Source organism: Camelus ferus, chromosome 16 (genome assembly GCF_009834535.1).
Source record: "Camelus ferus isolate YT-003-E chromosome 16, BCGSAC_Cfer_1.0, whole genome shotgun sequence".
NCBI classification, from domain to species: domain Eukaryota; kingdom Metazoa; phylum Chordata; class Mammalia; order Artiodactyla; family Camelidae; genus Camelus; species Camelus ferus.
In genome coordinates, this window is record NC_045711.1 from 12,444,361 (window position 1) to 12,461,040 (window position 16,680).

The following is a 16,680-nucleotide window of genomic DNA, read 5'->3' on the forward strand; positions in this document are numbered from 1 at the left end:
GGCTTGTGTTTGAAGTGATTTTATTGGAAAACAGGCGGGCGCAGCAGGGACGAGGTGGGAAGGGCAGCACTAGATAGAAATGCTGTTCTCAATCAGCACGGGGTCCAGGTAGTAGTAGGGGATGGGGAGGGACTTGTTGCGCTGGCGGATGTCGTGCGAGATCTGAGCCAGACGTTGGCGGAGGGTCTCTATGCTCCTCCGTGGGACCTCCTCCACGAAGTGGATGTCGGGGAAGTGGCCCAGGGGCCGCTGTGGGCACCGAACCAGGAAGTTGGGACCGAGCGGGCCCCTGCCCCTGCGCCCTTCCCTTTCAGCAGCCTCTCTCTCCCTGCCTCCTGCCTTTGACACCTCCTCTCCCACTGTCAGCCCTCAGCTCCCAGCCTCCTGTCTCTGCTCAGAGTTCCCCGCTCCCCGAGGCCCCATGGCACCTTGTCATCCGGCTCCCTGCTGAGGGTCCAAAGCACCAATAGGACGATGCATGTGGTCTTCACATCCGGCAACGTGTCCATGAAGGTCTCCAGAGTGGTCAGCCCCTTGGCCTGTACTGGTGGGTTCCGCATGGATGATGGGAAGTTGGGCATCCAGGAGGTGTACTCCAACTGGAGGTCGGGGAGAGGAGGGATTCCCCGTCAGAGAGCACCCCAAGACTCTTGGGTTTCGACTGAGATTGGGACTGAAGCTGAGACTCTCGTTGAGACAGATCGGGGCTGGCCTGGGGATTATGCTTGAGGTTGGGTTTGAGTTTGGGGCTGGGACTAAGGTTAGGTCTGGGGCTGGGGAGGGGGCTAGTGAGCACAGGTACCTGCCCCGTGTTGACAGCTGCGTGCTTGGCAGAGCAGGTGTAGATGACAATGGTGACATATCGGATCAGCTCAGGCACAGTTCGCAAGCACGTGGGGAAGCCTGAGGGGCAGGGGAAAGCCCCGGCAGTGTCAGTCTTGCCCTGGTCCTGGCTGGCCAGCAGAAGGCGTGACCAAGCCCAGCTCACCCTGTCCCTCCATCACTCTAAGCTGCCACATCTGTGCCCTCATCCTGCCTGCTTGGCCTTCCTGGGGCCACAACCTCACACCCCGTCCTCAATCCAGACCACGAGACTTGGGGAGGGGGTTCAACTGGCCTTGGCCAGATGTCCTTGGGGGCTGCTCCAGGCACCTGCCTGAGGTAGGGCCCTCAGGTCTCTCCTCCAGCTCCCTTAAGGGGGCCTCTCTGGTCCCAGGCCTCAGCTGGGGAAAGGCTTTAAAAATCCTGGCTTTCCCCATCCTGACTCAGTACAGCCCCCCCCCCCACCCACTGCCCTCCTTTCTTTTGAGACTGCACTCATGTCAGGTGGATTTCTCAGCAGCTGATACTTGGTCTCACACCTAACTAAGCTACTTGCTTCTCTTTGCTGTGTCCCACCTGAGCAGCTAGCCCTGGTTGCCATGGTAACCCCAGGTTCCAAAAGCCAACACATTCAAACCAGACCCATCATCTTCCTCCCAAAACTGCTCCTCCGTCTAGGCCCTCAGTTCAAGAAATGACACACACCATCCACCCAGCTGCAAAAACCTGAAACCTAGGAGTCACCCTTGGCCCTCCTCCCCTCACTTAGCCCCCACCAGTCCCCAAGTCCTGTCATTTCTGTCTCTCAATTAGCCCAGGAATTCCCTTCTTCCCACCACCCTCACCCAGATCAGCTCCCTATCACCTCCCTCCGGGGCACCACAGCAGCTTCCCAAACTGTCTTCCGACTGCCATTGCAGCCTGATATTCTAACTTACAGATCTCATCTCCAACACTCCTCGCTAGCTTCCTCTGGACTCGGAGTAATTCCAAACTCCTCCACCAGGCTGTGCACCCAGCCTCTGCTCCTGGCTCCAGCTTTATCCCACCGGAGCCTGCCGATTCCTAGCCTAAAGCCCAGCTTCAGGGACCTGTAAGCAGTCCCAGAACTCACTACACTCACTTGGGCTTTCGGGCGTTTCCACCTGCTGCTCCCACCTAGAACTTTCCAACCCCATCTCCCAGCTGACCTCCCATCCTGCAGATCTTAGCTAGATGTTAGCCGTGGTGTCAGACCTCAGCTAGATCTTAGCCTGCTGCTACTCACTCCCACTCCCTACCCGCCAGCCCTCCCTGTGCCCCCTCCCCGGCTTCCCCACAAACTGCACCAATCCTGCTATAGTGTGACTGCCTGTTGATGGTGAGCGGACCTCCCGCACAGACTGATCAACCTGAAGGCAGTGCCTTCACCAGCTCCTTCCCTTTAGTCTCCCCCATAACCAGTACAGTGTTTGTCACATCACAGTTGCTCACTGAATATTTGTTGAGTGAGTACCCAAGTGGCATGTCCTCAAGATGCTCTCTCTGCCCCTCTCCTGGAGCCCACCAGCTCCCCACAGCTCCCCTGCCTCCAGTACACGTGGCCCTTTCCTGTTTGAGCTCATGCCCCACTTCTTAGCCCACAAAGGTTTGTTTCCGAGATGGGGGACTGGGATGACCCACAGCCCTTGAGCTCAGACCAATGGCCAGGCATGCTTTCTTCCCCAACCTCTCCGAGATATCCCTGCTCAAGGGTCCAGGGAAGAACCCTGTCCAAATCCTACAGCCGTAATTTGGCCTCCTTCAGCCCACAGTGAGACTTGCTCCAGTCCAGCTTGGGAGGGCCTACCTCACAAGCCCCAGGTCCCTGCTGGGTGCCCAGGCGCCCAGGTCCATACCTGAGCTCTCACGTCCTAGTAGGCACTCCTTAAATATCTCCTGCACCCAGGACTGCAATTCTGGGTCACCCTCCACGGCTGCATCACATGGGTAATAGTAGGTGATGATCTCTGTCACATACCTGACCAGGGGACAGGGCCTCAGTTTGAACCCTTCCCCGTCCTCCCCCATCATGCTTCTCCCACCTCCCGCAGGATGCCCCAACCTTGGCTGACCCAGAGCAGCCCCAGGCCTGTGAGTAGGCAGAGGTGGGGAGGGTGGCTTGGTAAGATCAGAAGATACTCAGAGCACTCCTAATGAGGGTCAAGTGAGGTCCACAGGCAGCACAGAGCCCACACAGGGTCTGGCCGGCCGAGGACTGGGGCCAAAGCAATAAAGGGGTTCACCAGGGCTCCCTAGGCCCCACCCAGAGTATGAGCACACATGTGACCAACACAGACTCCAGAACTTATCCCCAAGACCAAGCCCCTGGATGGCACCCCTGGTCCTTAAAAGCTCCCCAGGCCCCCATCCAACATCCCAGGGTGTCCACTCTGAGTACCACCCTCTGCTGCCCTGACCTCACCTCTCCAGCGCATCCCACACTGCCAAGCTGTCATCACGGTAATAATATCCTGGCAGGTCCTGAACCCCACGTTTCACAAAGTCGTTGGGGAGGTAGAGGTTGTCGTAGGTGATCTCTGACAGGGCCCGCACCATCACCTCCGCAAAGCCAGGCAGCCCCAGGGACATGCTCTGTTAGGGACGAGGCAGACACTAGAGCAATGGGGTCCCTGAAAGTCCTCCCCTCTGAGCATCACTCCCCTTTCACACAGTCTAGTAAGTGCTTCTCGGATCCCCAGCCAGCTTCCCCCACCCCAGGACTTCTCACAATCCAGGCCAACACACCCAGCCCCCGCCTCTGCACCCTTGTAGATACAGCCTCCGCCTTAACTGGTCCCCTCCCTCCGTGCCCAGTCATGATCTAAAGACAAGTGGGAAATCCTGCTTTTAGTCTAACTGCAAAGGCCAGAAGGAAAGCACGTGTCTTGCCGGGGTGGGAGGCAGAAGTCTTACCCTGGCGGAGATCCCCCCCTCATTAATGAGGACAGCCCGCCCGATGCTGTTGATCTGGATGGTGAACCGGGTGTGGGGGATGAGGAGCTGTGAGGAGAGCAAGGAGGGTTAGGAGAGAGGACTGAAGTCATCCCCCCAAGAACGTCAGCACCCCCATTTCTGCAACATCAGACCCCCTGACTTTGGGAAGTCCCCACCCCAAGCTCTCTCTTGTGGGTCCCCAGGTGCCTCTCCAAGTCTAACTGAAGTCCTTCTGACTGCTGAGCGAGCCAGGTGACTTTCTGAGGTGGGGTGAGAGTGATGCTTCACAGAGGCCCCTTCACCCAAGCCCTTACCTTGTAGAGGGGATGGCACATGGGGAGCTGCCTCAGCACGGCCAGGCTGAAGGCCTCAGCGATGAGGTGGGTCTCCAGCAGATGGGAAATGGCCTCGTGGCTGTAGAACTCGGCATAGCGCACCCACGTCTTGGCCAGCAGCCAGTCCCATTCGGAGTCGCTGGGCAGGAAGATGGGGCAATTGGGCCCAGGGGTCTGGCTGAGCTGCGGGTGGGGAAAGAGAAAGGTTTATGTTAGAGCAGAGACCCACATCCACAACAAGGGCCCTCACTACAAGAGGGAAGCAGAGGGGAGTCCAGGAGGTAAAAACTCCACTCCCTACACTCCAGTCCCTCTGGTCCTCTGAGCACACCAGGGCCTTTCCTCCCTCCTTAGATTTGCTCTTGCTCTTCCCTCTGCCTGTAGTACCTTCTCCCTCTTTCTCTACCTGATAGCTCCCACTCATTCTCAAGAATCAGCTCAAAAGCTGCCTCCTCTGAGAAGACTTCCTTATCTCAACTCCATGGCTGCCATATTCAGCTGTGCAGGTTGTGCACTGCACAAGGGTACCTAGCCCCCTGGGGTTAGGGGGTCACTGAAATCTAGTCTACACTGTTCCTAATGAGCTAGGAGCATTACAGCTTGGCTGATCCCCCCTAGAGGGGTGCCTTTGTCTAATTTATGCGTGATCCTGATGGAGACCTTTGGGAAGTAAGCACCTTGGATTCCTTTCCTGCCAGACCAGACTGTCAAGGCAGTGGCTAAGACTGATTAGTACAGCTTTTCTAGCAGAGGCCTGGCCCACAAGGGGCATTGTTTTATCAAGTGGTTGGATGAATGGAGTCAAAGAAACAAGCTTGAGCCAGCAAGCGCATTCCCATCTGGTTATTTGTACGCATATAGACACAGCACACACACTCTACCCACTGGGGCTTACACATGAGTGCACTCACAGGGACCCAACTTCATGCATGGGCATAAAGCACACAGCAGCAGCACACAGATATGTAGGGACACGCAGGGTCTCAGCCCAGTACTTACAGCCAGGACCATACACCAGGCCCACCACTAGCTACACACCCAGAAACAGACATATGTAAACATAGGTGTATTCTCAGATGCACACACAGGGATACACACTCACATGGGCACACATACTTACACACAGATGTGCAACTCACAGAAGCACAGTCCTTCACAAACAGGTAGGTGCACACACAGGTTTACGTGCACATACACACACAGGCTGACCCACTGACTATACACTCACACAGATAGGGGTATACAAGTACAGACCAGGCCCCCAGAGTCACACAAGTACACACACATATTCATGCACACACTGAGGCTCACCCACTGGCAACACTCACACAGCCACCCTAGGCCTGCACCCCAGGCACCTGGATGGCGATGGGCATCAGTTTCCCTTCCGGGCCAAAGTGCAGCAGGCACAGAGGGGCGCAGTGGTGCTGCTTCCGGCCGTTGAGCTCAATGGTGGGGATGCCCTCCAAGATGCGATAGTCTGCCAGGTAAATGTTTCCCTTCTGGAGGGAAGCCATGATGGGTGGGCAGATAGGCACCAGCACGCGGTACCCATGACCCACACCTTGGATGCAGGGTGCCCTGGCCCCCTGGTGCCGAGGTTGCCCAGGACCCAAGCTGGGGATGCTGGAGGTGGGGAGGGGGGACTCTGCAGGGCGCCTAGGTGGGGAGAGCCGGCGATGCGGGGTTGGAGGGGGGAAGGCAGACAGTGGGGGTCAACGCAGGAGCAGGCCCCACCTCCAGCTCCGTTTGTAGGCACGTTCCCTCGCCCAGAAACAGGGCCACCATGTCGTCTGTAACGGGAAACTTGTCTGGGATCCTCGTGCAGCGGCAGAGCAGGCCTGGGTTGATGCCATTGAGGTACTGATACCCAAAGAAACTGTCCTCTGCCCAGTGCTCGGCCACGTACTCTGGGGGGACAGGGTAGGGGAGTCAAGACGCGACCCGGTCCCCCTTAGGACAGAGGAAGGCAATGGACAATCCGAAAAGACTCGGGGAGGAAAACGACGTCCCCAGCCTCCAGTTGGGCAGCCGGAGGGGCCTAAGGCGACATTTCCCAAGGAACCGCCAGAGGGCGCGCCGCCTGAGCGAATTCCTGCTCCAGGTTCGCTACGCAGCTCCCATTCCACTGCCCGCGGTGGAGTCCTGCCTCCTGCACGCGTCTCGAGTACCTCTGCCAGAGATCGCTCTGCTCCCCCGTGTTTGATTCAGGATGCCCCACCCCATACCGGAGATGATAGACTTCTGGGCAGGGAAAATTTTCTTAATGTCCTTCAGTCTCTTCCACGACTGTTTGCAGTCCAACAGGCCGCGGAATTTGAATGCCACTGCCCTAGAATATGGGATTCCAGGGGGAGGCCATCAGAGAGGCTGTCAGGTGCCCTCTGGAACGGAGACAGGGCTGCCCCACTCCACACCACCCCCCAGAGCCTCTGGGTCTCTGAGTCTGGGGAGTCTCAGGGTCTCCCGGTTGCACAGCCCAAAGCTTTTCTACGCCTAGGTCTCTGAATGTCAGCTCTCAGGTTCCCTATGCCTGTGTTTTCAGCTCCCTCTGCCCTTCTGGCTATTCTGACCTCCAGGGCTGTGGTGGAGGCAGGCATGGTGGATGGGGCAGTCTTTACAGGAGGCCTCATCCCCACCCCTCACACACACACTCACATGGGTCCCAGGCGGAAAAAGAAGGAGGCCGTCTTGATGAAGGAGTAGCGGAGATTTAAGTTCAGGAACCTGATGGCCTTAAAGTTGATGAGAATCGGGAATCCTGGGATGTAGCCATTCCACCTGTGGGGAGGAGTGCTGGACTGGGGCCAGGCATCTGGGGTCCAGGGAGCGGCGAGAGGCCAGGGCCTACGTGTCAGCCCTGGGAGGGACCCTTGGGCAGCCACGGGTCTTACTCAGGTCGGTTGGGGTTTTGCCGGACAGGAGGGCGATAACTGGGGATGTCCACATAGTTGGGCAGGCCAGGAAAGAAGACCCTCCAGCTGCAAAGAGAAGCTGAGATGGTGGGCCCTACCACACACAGCATCCCTGGGCACAGCGGGCACAGCCATCACTGGCCACCTGACTTCCCACAGCCCCTGCCGCCCTGCCCTCACTGGTAGAAGTCCTGTTTGGCTCTGAGCTCCTCCTTTCGGTGCTCCAGAAGGGTCGGAAGCGTGTCATCTGCTGTTGTCTTTCCTGTAGGGAAACCAACAAGGAAGCTCAAGGTCTGACCCCAGCCCCTTCCTGCCCCTGCCTACTTCCAGGATCAGAATTCAGGTTCTGCCCCCAAGGTCAGCTCTTGGGGGCCCAAGTCCAAGGATGGGGAAGGCTTATCCTGGGAGAGAGAGGGTGTGTCTCCTCCCCAAAACTCAGGTGAAACGGTCATGGGCCACCCTTCTCCCCATTCGCTCTACCCTTTAAGGGGTGCTCTGCTGCTGCAGGGAAGTCTCTCTTCTAGACCCACTGAAACATGAATACCTAACAGTTTTTTTTTAGCCCTTACTAAGTACCAGGCACGTTCTAAACACTTTCCTTATGTCAATAATCCAATCTACACAAGAACAACATGATGAGGCAGGTGGCTATTACTGTAGGCTGGCAATCCCATCTCCACAATTCCGAAATCCAAAATAATCCAGAATCAAGTCTGTTTTTTTCACAAGGTAGGCACAAATTGCTTGGCTGAGAAAACCTGCTCTAAATTTGCCTGAGCTATGTACAGTCTTTATTCAACTCACTTGATAAAACTATTTAGAATTTTTGCTGCAAAAATATTAGTATATTTGATTAGGGAGTGACCTGATGGATGTACTACATAATATTTGGAATATATGGTGTGTGTGTATATAGAATATATTCATATATGGAGGTGCATGTCTATATATCCATACAGGAGGCTCCCCTCCCATCCACGGTTTCATTTTCTCCAGTTTCAGTTCCCTGCAGTCAACCTTGGTCCAAAAATATTAAATAGAAAATTCCAGAAATAAATAATTCATAAGTGTTGAACTGCGTGCCGTTCTGAATAGTGATGAAATCTCATGTCCTCCCTCTCCATCCAGTCTGGGATGTTAATTATCCCTTTGTCCATCGTATGCACACTGTTATCAGCTGCCCACCTATTAGCATAGGGAAAAAACATAGTACGTATGGGGTTCGGTACTACCTGAGACTTCAGACATCCACTGAGGGTCTTGGAACGTATCTCCCAAAGATGGGGGGAACTACTGTATATATTTCTGTTGGAGGAGGTCATTGAGAGTACATGACCCCTGGCTGACCCTATAGCTGGACACAGGCAATCAGAGGCTCCTCACCCCTCCCGTGTCCTTGGAATGTACATTCTGACCACTGTTCCCCACAGTGGGGCCCGTTTTCAAGGATGCAGCCTTGAGAGAGCACTGTGTTGTTGAGACCTTTTGGACAGTATATGGACTGAAGCCAGTTAAGGTGGCTGTATAAATTTTTAAGATTCTGGTGGGCAAGTGCAGAGATCTACTCATCTGTGGCCTTACACTCAAGGCAACCTTGTAAGTAACTTCCCTTGCTTACTTAACCTGTCATTAACCAATCTGGGATAGTCTGCCTCTTTCTTCATTCTCTCCTTGCCATCTGTGTAGAGGAGCCAGTCTAGGAACCATCAATTTCATATATTTACATTATATGTGTGGGTGTGTCTGTCTTCTAAATGAAATGTGAATTCCGAAACACCTCTGGCCCCAGCAGTTTCAGCAAAGGGACTATATGGTTGTGCTCATTTTCCAAAGAGGAAACAGTATTAAATAGAAAACGGTGCGCTGGGACTTGAACCCAGGCAGTCTGCTTCCAATCACTCACCTACCACCCACTAACAACCACCAACATTTTCCGCCTTTTTAACCCTCCTTACAGAGGTTCTCTTACTGGCTTTTCACATCAGCCCTATGAAGTAGGTTCTGCTGTTAGCCCAGTTTTACAGACAGGGACACTGAGGCTTAGAAGAATTTGGAAATGTGCCCAGATATCTAGGAAGTGGTGAAGCTGACGTTCAGATCCAGGCCTGTCTTTCTCCAGCATCCTGGCAGGTCGTTGCAGTCTGGCATGTCCCTGTCACTGCAGGCCCCATCACTCTCCTTCACGGCCCCGTCTGCCACTTTCCTCCTTCATCTGACTCAGCTCATGTTGTGCCTGGGATGAACACGGTCCCGTGGAATCATGCGACCCACAGACCCAGCTGGGCCTCATCCCAGGTTGGGAGCCTCACTCCTTGATGGGCCCAGCAGGTGATTCAAGTCTCCCTGACCGGGTATTGCATGGCAGCTGCCCCACCCAACCCTATTCCTGCCTGGCTTCCCAGCGTCACCCTGCCTGTCCCCTGTGTCCATGCCACTCAGATCTATCACTGTGGGAAGAAGCTGTGAAGCCCCGTGAAACCCCCTCCTTGGCCTCCCTAACCTCCACCAAGCCTGCCTCCCTCTTGCCTGCCTCTCCTTTCCCCAGCTCAGGCCCCATCCCCATCTCCCAGAGAAAGGCTCTTGCCACAGGGATATGAGAGATGGACGAGGGGTGGTCAGCCTCTGGGAGGAGGAGCTCGTGGCTCCCTCGGCTCCCTCAGCCCTGCCTCCCCTCCCATCCACTCAAGGGAGGCCAGAAGAAGCGTGGCTGGTAGAGCCAGGGGCAAAAAGACAACAAGCCTGCAGTCCCCTTGGAGCAGCCACACATTAGCAAGCTGATCCAAGCCCACCAGACAAGGGCCCTGGCAGGGGCAGAGCTGGGCCCTCAAGTCCCGTCCCTCTTCCATAGCAGCATCCGAATGGTGGGGAAAACAGCTGGGCAGCCCTGATCGGCCACCTCGGAAAACCCCAACAGCCTGGACAGGTAACAGGGCCTCAGCCTGGATGGTGATGGGGCCTTACTGGATTAAGGGGGGCATTTTGGAGTGACAGTGAGTCCTGTTAGAGAAATAAGGTGTCCTTTTGGGGTGATTGGAAGTCCTTTGGAGCAATAGAACATCCCATCGGTCTAAAAACTGCTCAGTTAGTAAATCAGGGAGTCATGATTCGGTACAAGTCCTCCTGTTATAAAGCTGCAGAGAACTGTTGAACCAACAGGGCTTCTTAATGAAGTAACAAGGCAGCAGATGGAGTAATGGGCCATCCTATTAGAAGAACAAGGCATCATGCTGTAGTAACAGAACCCTGCTGGAGTCACCAGGAGATTTTTTTTGAGGAGCAGGACATGCTGTTTGGCAGAAATAGGGCATCCTAGCAGAGTCCTGCGGTCTTTTGAGAGGAGCCAGGCATCCTGTGGGCGTTGAGGGAACTCTAGAGGTAATGGAGAGCCCACTCTGGGAACGCATTCTGTGACCAAACCCTGGGGTATTGAGAGTGGCCCCAAGCCTCATTCACCTCCACTCCTCCAGGCTGCAGCCCCCAGCCGGGCCCAGAGGGTGGTGTGTGAGAGCGGCAGGTGTTCCTGAGAGTCCGTGGGGGGCTGCCTGGCAATTGGCTGGCTGGCTGGTTGGGAGGCGGGGGTGGCCATGCTGGGGTGACCAGGCCGGAGCAAGGGGCTTAATAGTACGGGATGGGGTACCTGCCTGTAGCCTCCCGGAGCACCAGGGTCTCGTAGCCATCCAACCACTGGTAGGCAGGGAAGTGGTAGATGCGGCCACCGGGCGCACAGATCTGCACGTAGTTGCAGAACCAGGACTTCTTGGGGAAGAAGATGTAGCGTTCCTTGTACAGGCGGATGATAATGAGCTCCCCCAGGTCCTGCTGGCACCGGACTGTGTACTCGTCCACCTGGGAAGGGCACAGAGCCAGCTCAGCGGCCAGGCCTCCTACCAGTCTGGCCCTTCCCCCGGGCCCCACTCATGCTTGGAGAAGCTCATCTCCCTGAATTGGGGTGACCTGATCGTTGGGCTCTCCCCCAACCCCTCCAATCTGCCTGACTCCTGCTGGGGCCATCTACCCAGCCCCTCCCTCTCTCCACCCCCAGCTCCTGAGATCCCCTCCTTCCACCCTCTTCTCCTCAACCTCCCGAGGCTGCAGGAGCTATGTGGGCCCCCAGGGGCTAGTATACAAAGGGGTCCAAGTGGGATCCAGGGCCCCTCAAAACCCCTATAGCCTTAGAGTGGGCAGCACTGGTCCAGCCAACCCCTTTATCTCCCACTTATCAATGAAGATGTGAAAATTCAGAAATGGCCACATAGATAAAGTGACCTATTAAAGTCACTTTATCTATGTGGAGCTGACTCAAAGTCAGCTGAGGGCCTAGCAAAGGGAGCTTCCCATCATAGAGCAGGCAGGTCACCACTGGACGGGCTGGTCTGATGCCATGTAAGTCACAGAGAATCCAGTGTGTATTGAAGCCAGTTACACTGCAGCTTGATTTAGGAAGGGTGAGTAAGAATGGGAGAGAGAGGGATGAGAGAGAGGGGGAGAGAGAAAATGGGAAAGGGATGAGGGAAGAAAGAGTGGGAAATGGCTGGGAATGATGGATGGCGAGATAAAGGGGGTTGGAGAGGGTTGAGGATGAGGGTTGTGGGATGAATGATGACAGAGAGGAACAGGGATAAGGGGTCAAGAAAGAAGGAAGAGGCGAGAAAGAGGAAGGGACAGGGATGAGGAAAGACACAAAAGGGCTGAGAGGTGACAGACCAGGGGAGTAGGAGACTGGGAATCATGTCTGGGGCCAGGGACATCCCAGCCACCCTTGGAGCCCCGCTGATTTCAGACCTCTCTCAGAGCTCCCCTGGCTCCCTCCCTGCATGCCTCCATCCCACCCCATGCTCCAAAGACTCAGATACATACACATCCATGTACGCACATTCACACGCACACACTCCCACACACACTCACCGCACCAGTTGCAAAGTCTCTCCCAAAGTGGTTCAGTAGCTTCTTATGGCTTTCTCCTTGGGTCCCCACGATGGTCAGAGAGATGGAGTCCGTGGTTCCCGACAAGGCTTCGGTACCTGTGGCCACCTTGACTTTGTATGTGGCCATGGCTGCTCTTCAGTAGGCAGGAAGGGGGCTCAATCGCAGACACTGTGAGGGTGGGAGGGGCCGGCGGGATGCCGCACAGGGCCCAAGCCAGGCAAGGGAAATCAGACCGAGGGAGGAATGGAAAGTCCAGCCTCCCGAGGTGGAGGCTAAGCAGGGACCCAGAGCCTGGAGAAGCCACTGCCCTTGATGCACAGGACCAGGATGGGGGCACAGGACGGGAGCCCAGCAGGCTGGGGTAGGGCCGTGCTCCTGGCCCGTGAGCTGGTGGTGTCTGGGCTGTGAGCCCTCTGGGAGCTGATAGAGAGGAACAACAGGCAAGGCACTGGGCCTACCTCCAAGAGGGCGGGTGGAAGATGACTTGGTTGAAAGAGGCTTCAGGGCTGAGGAGCCAGTCCAGCCTGAGCCAGGGCTCCAGAGAAGTTGAGGGAGAGGGCAGGGTGGGGCCCTCACATCTTTCTCAGCCTAATTAGCTCCTTCCTTCTGGCCGCCCCAATCTCCTGCAGCCCTGGGCAACCCTGCGAGGCCGGGCCATGGGCAGGGGATTACCTGCACTGGTTCAGGGGCCCCTCAGTGGGTGGGGGCCGGAGGAGGGGATGCAGCATAAACTCGATGTCCAGCTGGCCTGCTGCCTTGCCATTCCTCTCTGGGAAATGGGGAAGGTAGCGGCTGTAGCAGGAAAGCTGGCCCATCCTTCTGCCCCAGGGCCCAGAGCCCATGATAGGAAGCGGGGGTGGGGGTGGGGGGGTGGGTGTTGGAGTTAGAGCTTGGGGACCCTAGGGCACAGAGAGCCTCCAGGAAGAGAGAGTCAGGGATGGGAGGGGGTGGGTAGCTACTGCTTCCTGTGGGGCCAGGATCAACTGAGGAGGGACTGGGATTGAATACAAAAGTAGAAGACAGTTGGAGTGGAATTTGAGGCATAAGAATTAAGCTAAAGAATGGATATATAGTTTGTGGTGTAATCAAAACATAGAATTCTATCCAGCAATAAGAGAAAAACCCTAAAACATTAAAAAAAAAACAAAACCCAAAAACCTGCAACAGGAATGAAACTCACAAAGATTATATTGAGTGACAGAAGCCAGATATGAGTATACCCTCTGTCATTCCACTGATAGAAAGTTCAAGAACAGGGAAAACTAAGTAATTCTTATAAAAGACAGACCTGTGAGGCGTCCTGGGATAGAATACTGACTGAGCACCTACGAGGGGGGCCACACAGGGAGATAGAAATGTTCCATACCTTGACCTGGGTAGAGTATAAGGCACTGTTTGTATTTCACTGTATCCATGTTATCCCTCAATTTTGTAAAGTACACACCATTACCCAAAACAAAAAGAAACAAAAAGAATGAAGCTAGGAAGAGGGCGGGAGTCAGGGCTGAGCTCCAGTGGAACTGGGTTTGTTGGGAATCAGGTAATTCATTCCTTCACACCTTCATTCATTTAGGAGATGTTTTTGGCGCAGGCACAGTGTTTCAGACGCTGTTCTAGGCACTGCAGCTACGAAGGAGGCACACAGTGCACACAAGGGCAAGCAACAGTAAACAGTCGTTTGTGCGGTGTTGTTTTGGATAGTAAGTGCTCCGAAGAAAATATACCCGGAATGGGAGGGGGACTGGGATTGGGGGTGAGTTTCTGATAGAATCACAGAAGCCAGAGCCATGAGGACTGAGGTGGGATCAGGCCCTGGGTTAGGGCTGAGTTTAGGGAGGCGCTGGGATTAGCATGAGATGATGAAAAAGGATGAAATTCTACACTCAGCAGCTAGCGTTTGGGACCCAAGGAGAGTGATGTGAGGAGAGAATTATGCTCTCAGCCCCTTTTCTGGACCTGCCCTCTTTCCTTCTGCCTCCCAAGGGCAGCCCCTGCCAACAGGAAGCGCCAGCCCAGCATTCCTCCCTGGTGGCACCCTTCCATCACCATCAAGGGAAGGTCTCACAGTGTCTGGGTCACATAAGGGTGGAGGAGGGCAGGGATTCTGAGATGAAGAGATGGTTCCAGTAGATTTGGGATGTGGTAAGAAATGGGGAAGAGATTGCAGTTCAGGTTGAGCTCAGGGGTAGGGATGTGGTTTAAGTTTGGGAGTGAGAACCCAAATCTCATGTCATGCCCAACCCCCCACCCCACCCCTGATCAAGCCCGGCAGACAACTCACCTTTGGGACAATGACATCATCCTTTCACATGGCGCCCACACCTAACTCAAGGGTCTCATCCCCCACCACGTTCCCCTTTGATCTCTTCTGTCTGGGACTAGGTGCCTCTCATTCATTCATCAGCAGACTGTGGAGCCCTGCCTATGTTCCCAGCACTGTGTGAGGCCCTAAGAATACAATGTAACCAAAGTAAATCCCTGCTCTCCCTCATGGAGCTTATATTCTAGTGAGAGAAACAGACCATATTAACTAATTACCAAGTGAATGAAATGCCATGATAAAGAGTGATAAATGCTGAAGAGAAACTAAAAAACAGGGAAGGATAATATAAAGTCTAGGGGAGCAAACTTTAGAAATAGAGTAACCAGGGAAGGGCTCTTTGAGAAGGGAAATTTGGAATAAAGACATGAAGGAAGTGAGGTCAACTCCTTCCAACCACAGGGCCTTTGCACATACTATTCCTGCTCAACCTCTTGGACCTGAATAATGTTTCCTCTTCCTTCAGATCTTAGCTTGATAATTGCTTCATCAAGAAAGGCCAGATTTAACTCTTAATGGCTCTCACAGCACTGTAGCTATCATCTTTGATTGATATCTGTCTTCCCCACTAGATTAGACTGCCCATAACTTGGATTGGTTTTCTCCCCACCTCCTGGCACAGTACCTGGTAACTGGGAGACTCTTAAAACATGGTTCTTAATGGTTCCATGGATTAGTGATGAGGAGATCAGGGTTGGAAGCTGAAAAAATGACTGGGTTGGAATTAGGGTGAAAATTCAGAAATGAGAGCTAGATAGGGGTAAAGATGAGGTGAGGGGCAGGAAATGATGTGCAAAAGGGGAATGGGTTAAGGGGATGGAGGCAAGACTGGGGAGAGGCTGGGGATGAAGGTCATGCTGATGCTATGGGTGACTGGCAGGGCTGTCTTATTTGCCTGGGCACAATGCCTGGGCTCTGTTCAGCCACCCTGATGACTCTTGGGTGATGCTAAGAACCTGAAGATGCAAATTTCCTTCTTAAGATGTAAATTATATGTAAATCTCTCCAGTCTCCTGCCTTCTACCCACTCCCCATCCCTTGAGGTTATGACCCCAGGGGGCTGCTAAGGCTCAGTGAAGACCAGGGCCAGTGGAGGGGGAATTGAGGCTCAGGGCATTGGGAAACTGCACCTCCAGGCCCCTCTGGGATGTAGGGTCCTGGAGCAGCAGAGGTGAGAGGCCCAGCCTTATCCTTCTAATCCAGTGGTAAGATCACTCTGTCTGGGGTGGAAAGGAGGTAGGGGTATACAGGCAGCCTGGAAGGTAGCATGGGAGGGGACCTTGGGGAAATGGAGGGAGCTGATGGTGTAGAGGAGTTTGGGTGTCACCACAAACAATGGGGATCTCTCTCCATTCCCCAAAATCTGCCTCCTCAAATCATAACCCACCATCAATAGGTCTCCCTCCAGCCAGTCCCTCTGTCTCAAAAAAAACAGGAGTGGTGGCTCTGGGTTTGATCAGAGCTCAAGGTGGGAGTGAGAATTGGGGTCCCAAGGGAAACAGAAACAGAGATGGGGATTATGAGGACGTGAACATGGCCGGGGACATGGAAGAGATTAGGCACTAGGATGTAGATGGGGCACTGCCCAGTTACAGCCAAAATGTGGATGCACGATTCTGGGTAGGTGCTTGCTGGGCTGAAGAACTGGTTCTCCTTGACCAGGGGTGGACCTGGAGAGCAGGAGAGGCCCCTGGGAAAGATGCAGGCTCACTGGGTGGCTCACAATGGGCCACCCACACAGGAAACTGAGTCCTCACTGCTGGGGCACCCCTACCACCACCACCCTGCAAGGCTCAGAGCAACCCCTGGAGCTCCACTCCCACTAAAACAGAGGGGAAAAATCAAATTGGGTCACTCCCCTGCTGTAAGCCAGAGCTTAACACAGTGTTGCACTTGGAATCAAATCCAAGGACTTAACTGTGGACTATAAGATTGTGCATGACTCAGCTTCTGTCCACCCCAGGTCACCTATTCCAGCCACTCTGGCCTCAAACACATGCCCTTCAAGTCCCTTGCACTTGCCCTGTCCTGCTTTGTAACACATTTCTCACAAGCTGTTTTGAGTGTTTTGTTCTTGTCAACCAAGTCTCAGCTCAACTGTCACCTCCTTAGAGTGGCCTTTTCTGATCACCTGACCTAATGCTTCCTTCTCCCCCGAGTCATGCTAACACACTGCTTGGTTTATCCGCTGACTGCACTCGCAACCAGCTGAAAGGATTTGTTTATGTGTTTGTGTATGTGTTTTGGGTCTGCCCCTGTAAGCCAGTGGAAGTAAGGATCATGCCAGGGCAATTCACAGCTGGTTCCTGCAGTACCCCTCACATAGCGTCTAGGGAGACAGGAGCCATGAGGCAAGCACATGGAGACCATCGATGCTGGAAGGGATTTTCCGTTTATTTGACAAATC

The 16,680-nt window shown here is 54.3% G+C and overlaps 1 protein-coding gene across 1 annotated transcript; it reads right to left on the bottom strand.

The window, feature by feature from the left end:
• Positions 1-3: 3 nt before the first annotated feature.
• Positions 4-12,473, bottom strand: ALOX12B (arachidonate 12-lipoxygenase, 12R type). Its single transcript, XM_006176922.2, has 15 exons — positions 11,933-12,473; positions 10,669-10,873; positions 7,208-7,289; positions 7,007-7,093; positions 6,771-6,893; positions 6,341-6,444; positions 5,850-6,022; positions 5,471-5,614; positions 4,092-4,295; positions 3,757-3,843; positions 3,266-3,435; positions 2,700-2,821; positions 803-903; positions 429-599; positions 4-249 (listed from the first exon to the last, which is right to left on the bottom strand). Exons 1-15 carry the CDS (start codon positions 12,077-12,079, stop codon positions 70-72), a joined length of 2,100 nt encoding a protein of 699 aa, XP_006176984.1. The 5' UTR covers positions 12,080-12,473; the 3' UTR covers positions 4-69.
• Between the last annotated feature and the right edge of the window lie 4,207 nt (positions 12,474-16,680).

What these genes read in the sequence shown, in the direction of transcription:
- ALOX12B (XM_006176922.2), bottom strand. Translation starts at nt 12,079, where the DNA reads ATGGCCACATACAAAGTCAAGGTGGCCACAGGTACCGAAGCCTTGTCG. An exon ending in TGATGCCCATCGCCATCCAG is followed by an intron (nt 4,296 to 5,470) that starts GTGCCTGGGGTG and finishes CCCCACCCGCAG; the next exon opens with CTCAGCCAGACCCCTGGGCC. An exon ending in TGTGCCATCCCCTCTACAAG is followed by an intron (nt 3,844 to 4,091) that starts GTAAGGGCTTGG and finishes CTCTCCTCACAG; the next exon opens with CTCCTCATCCCCCACACCCG.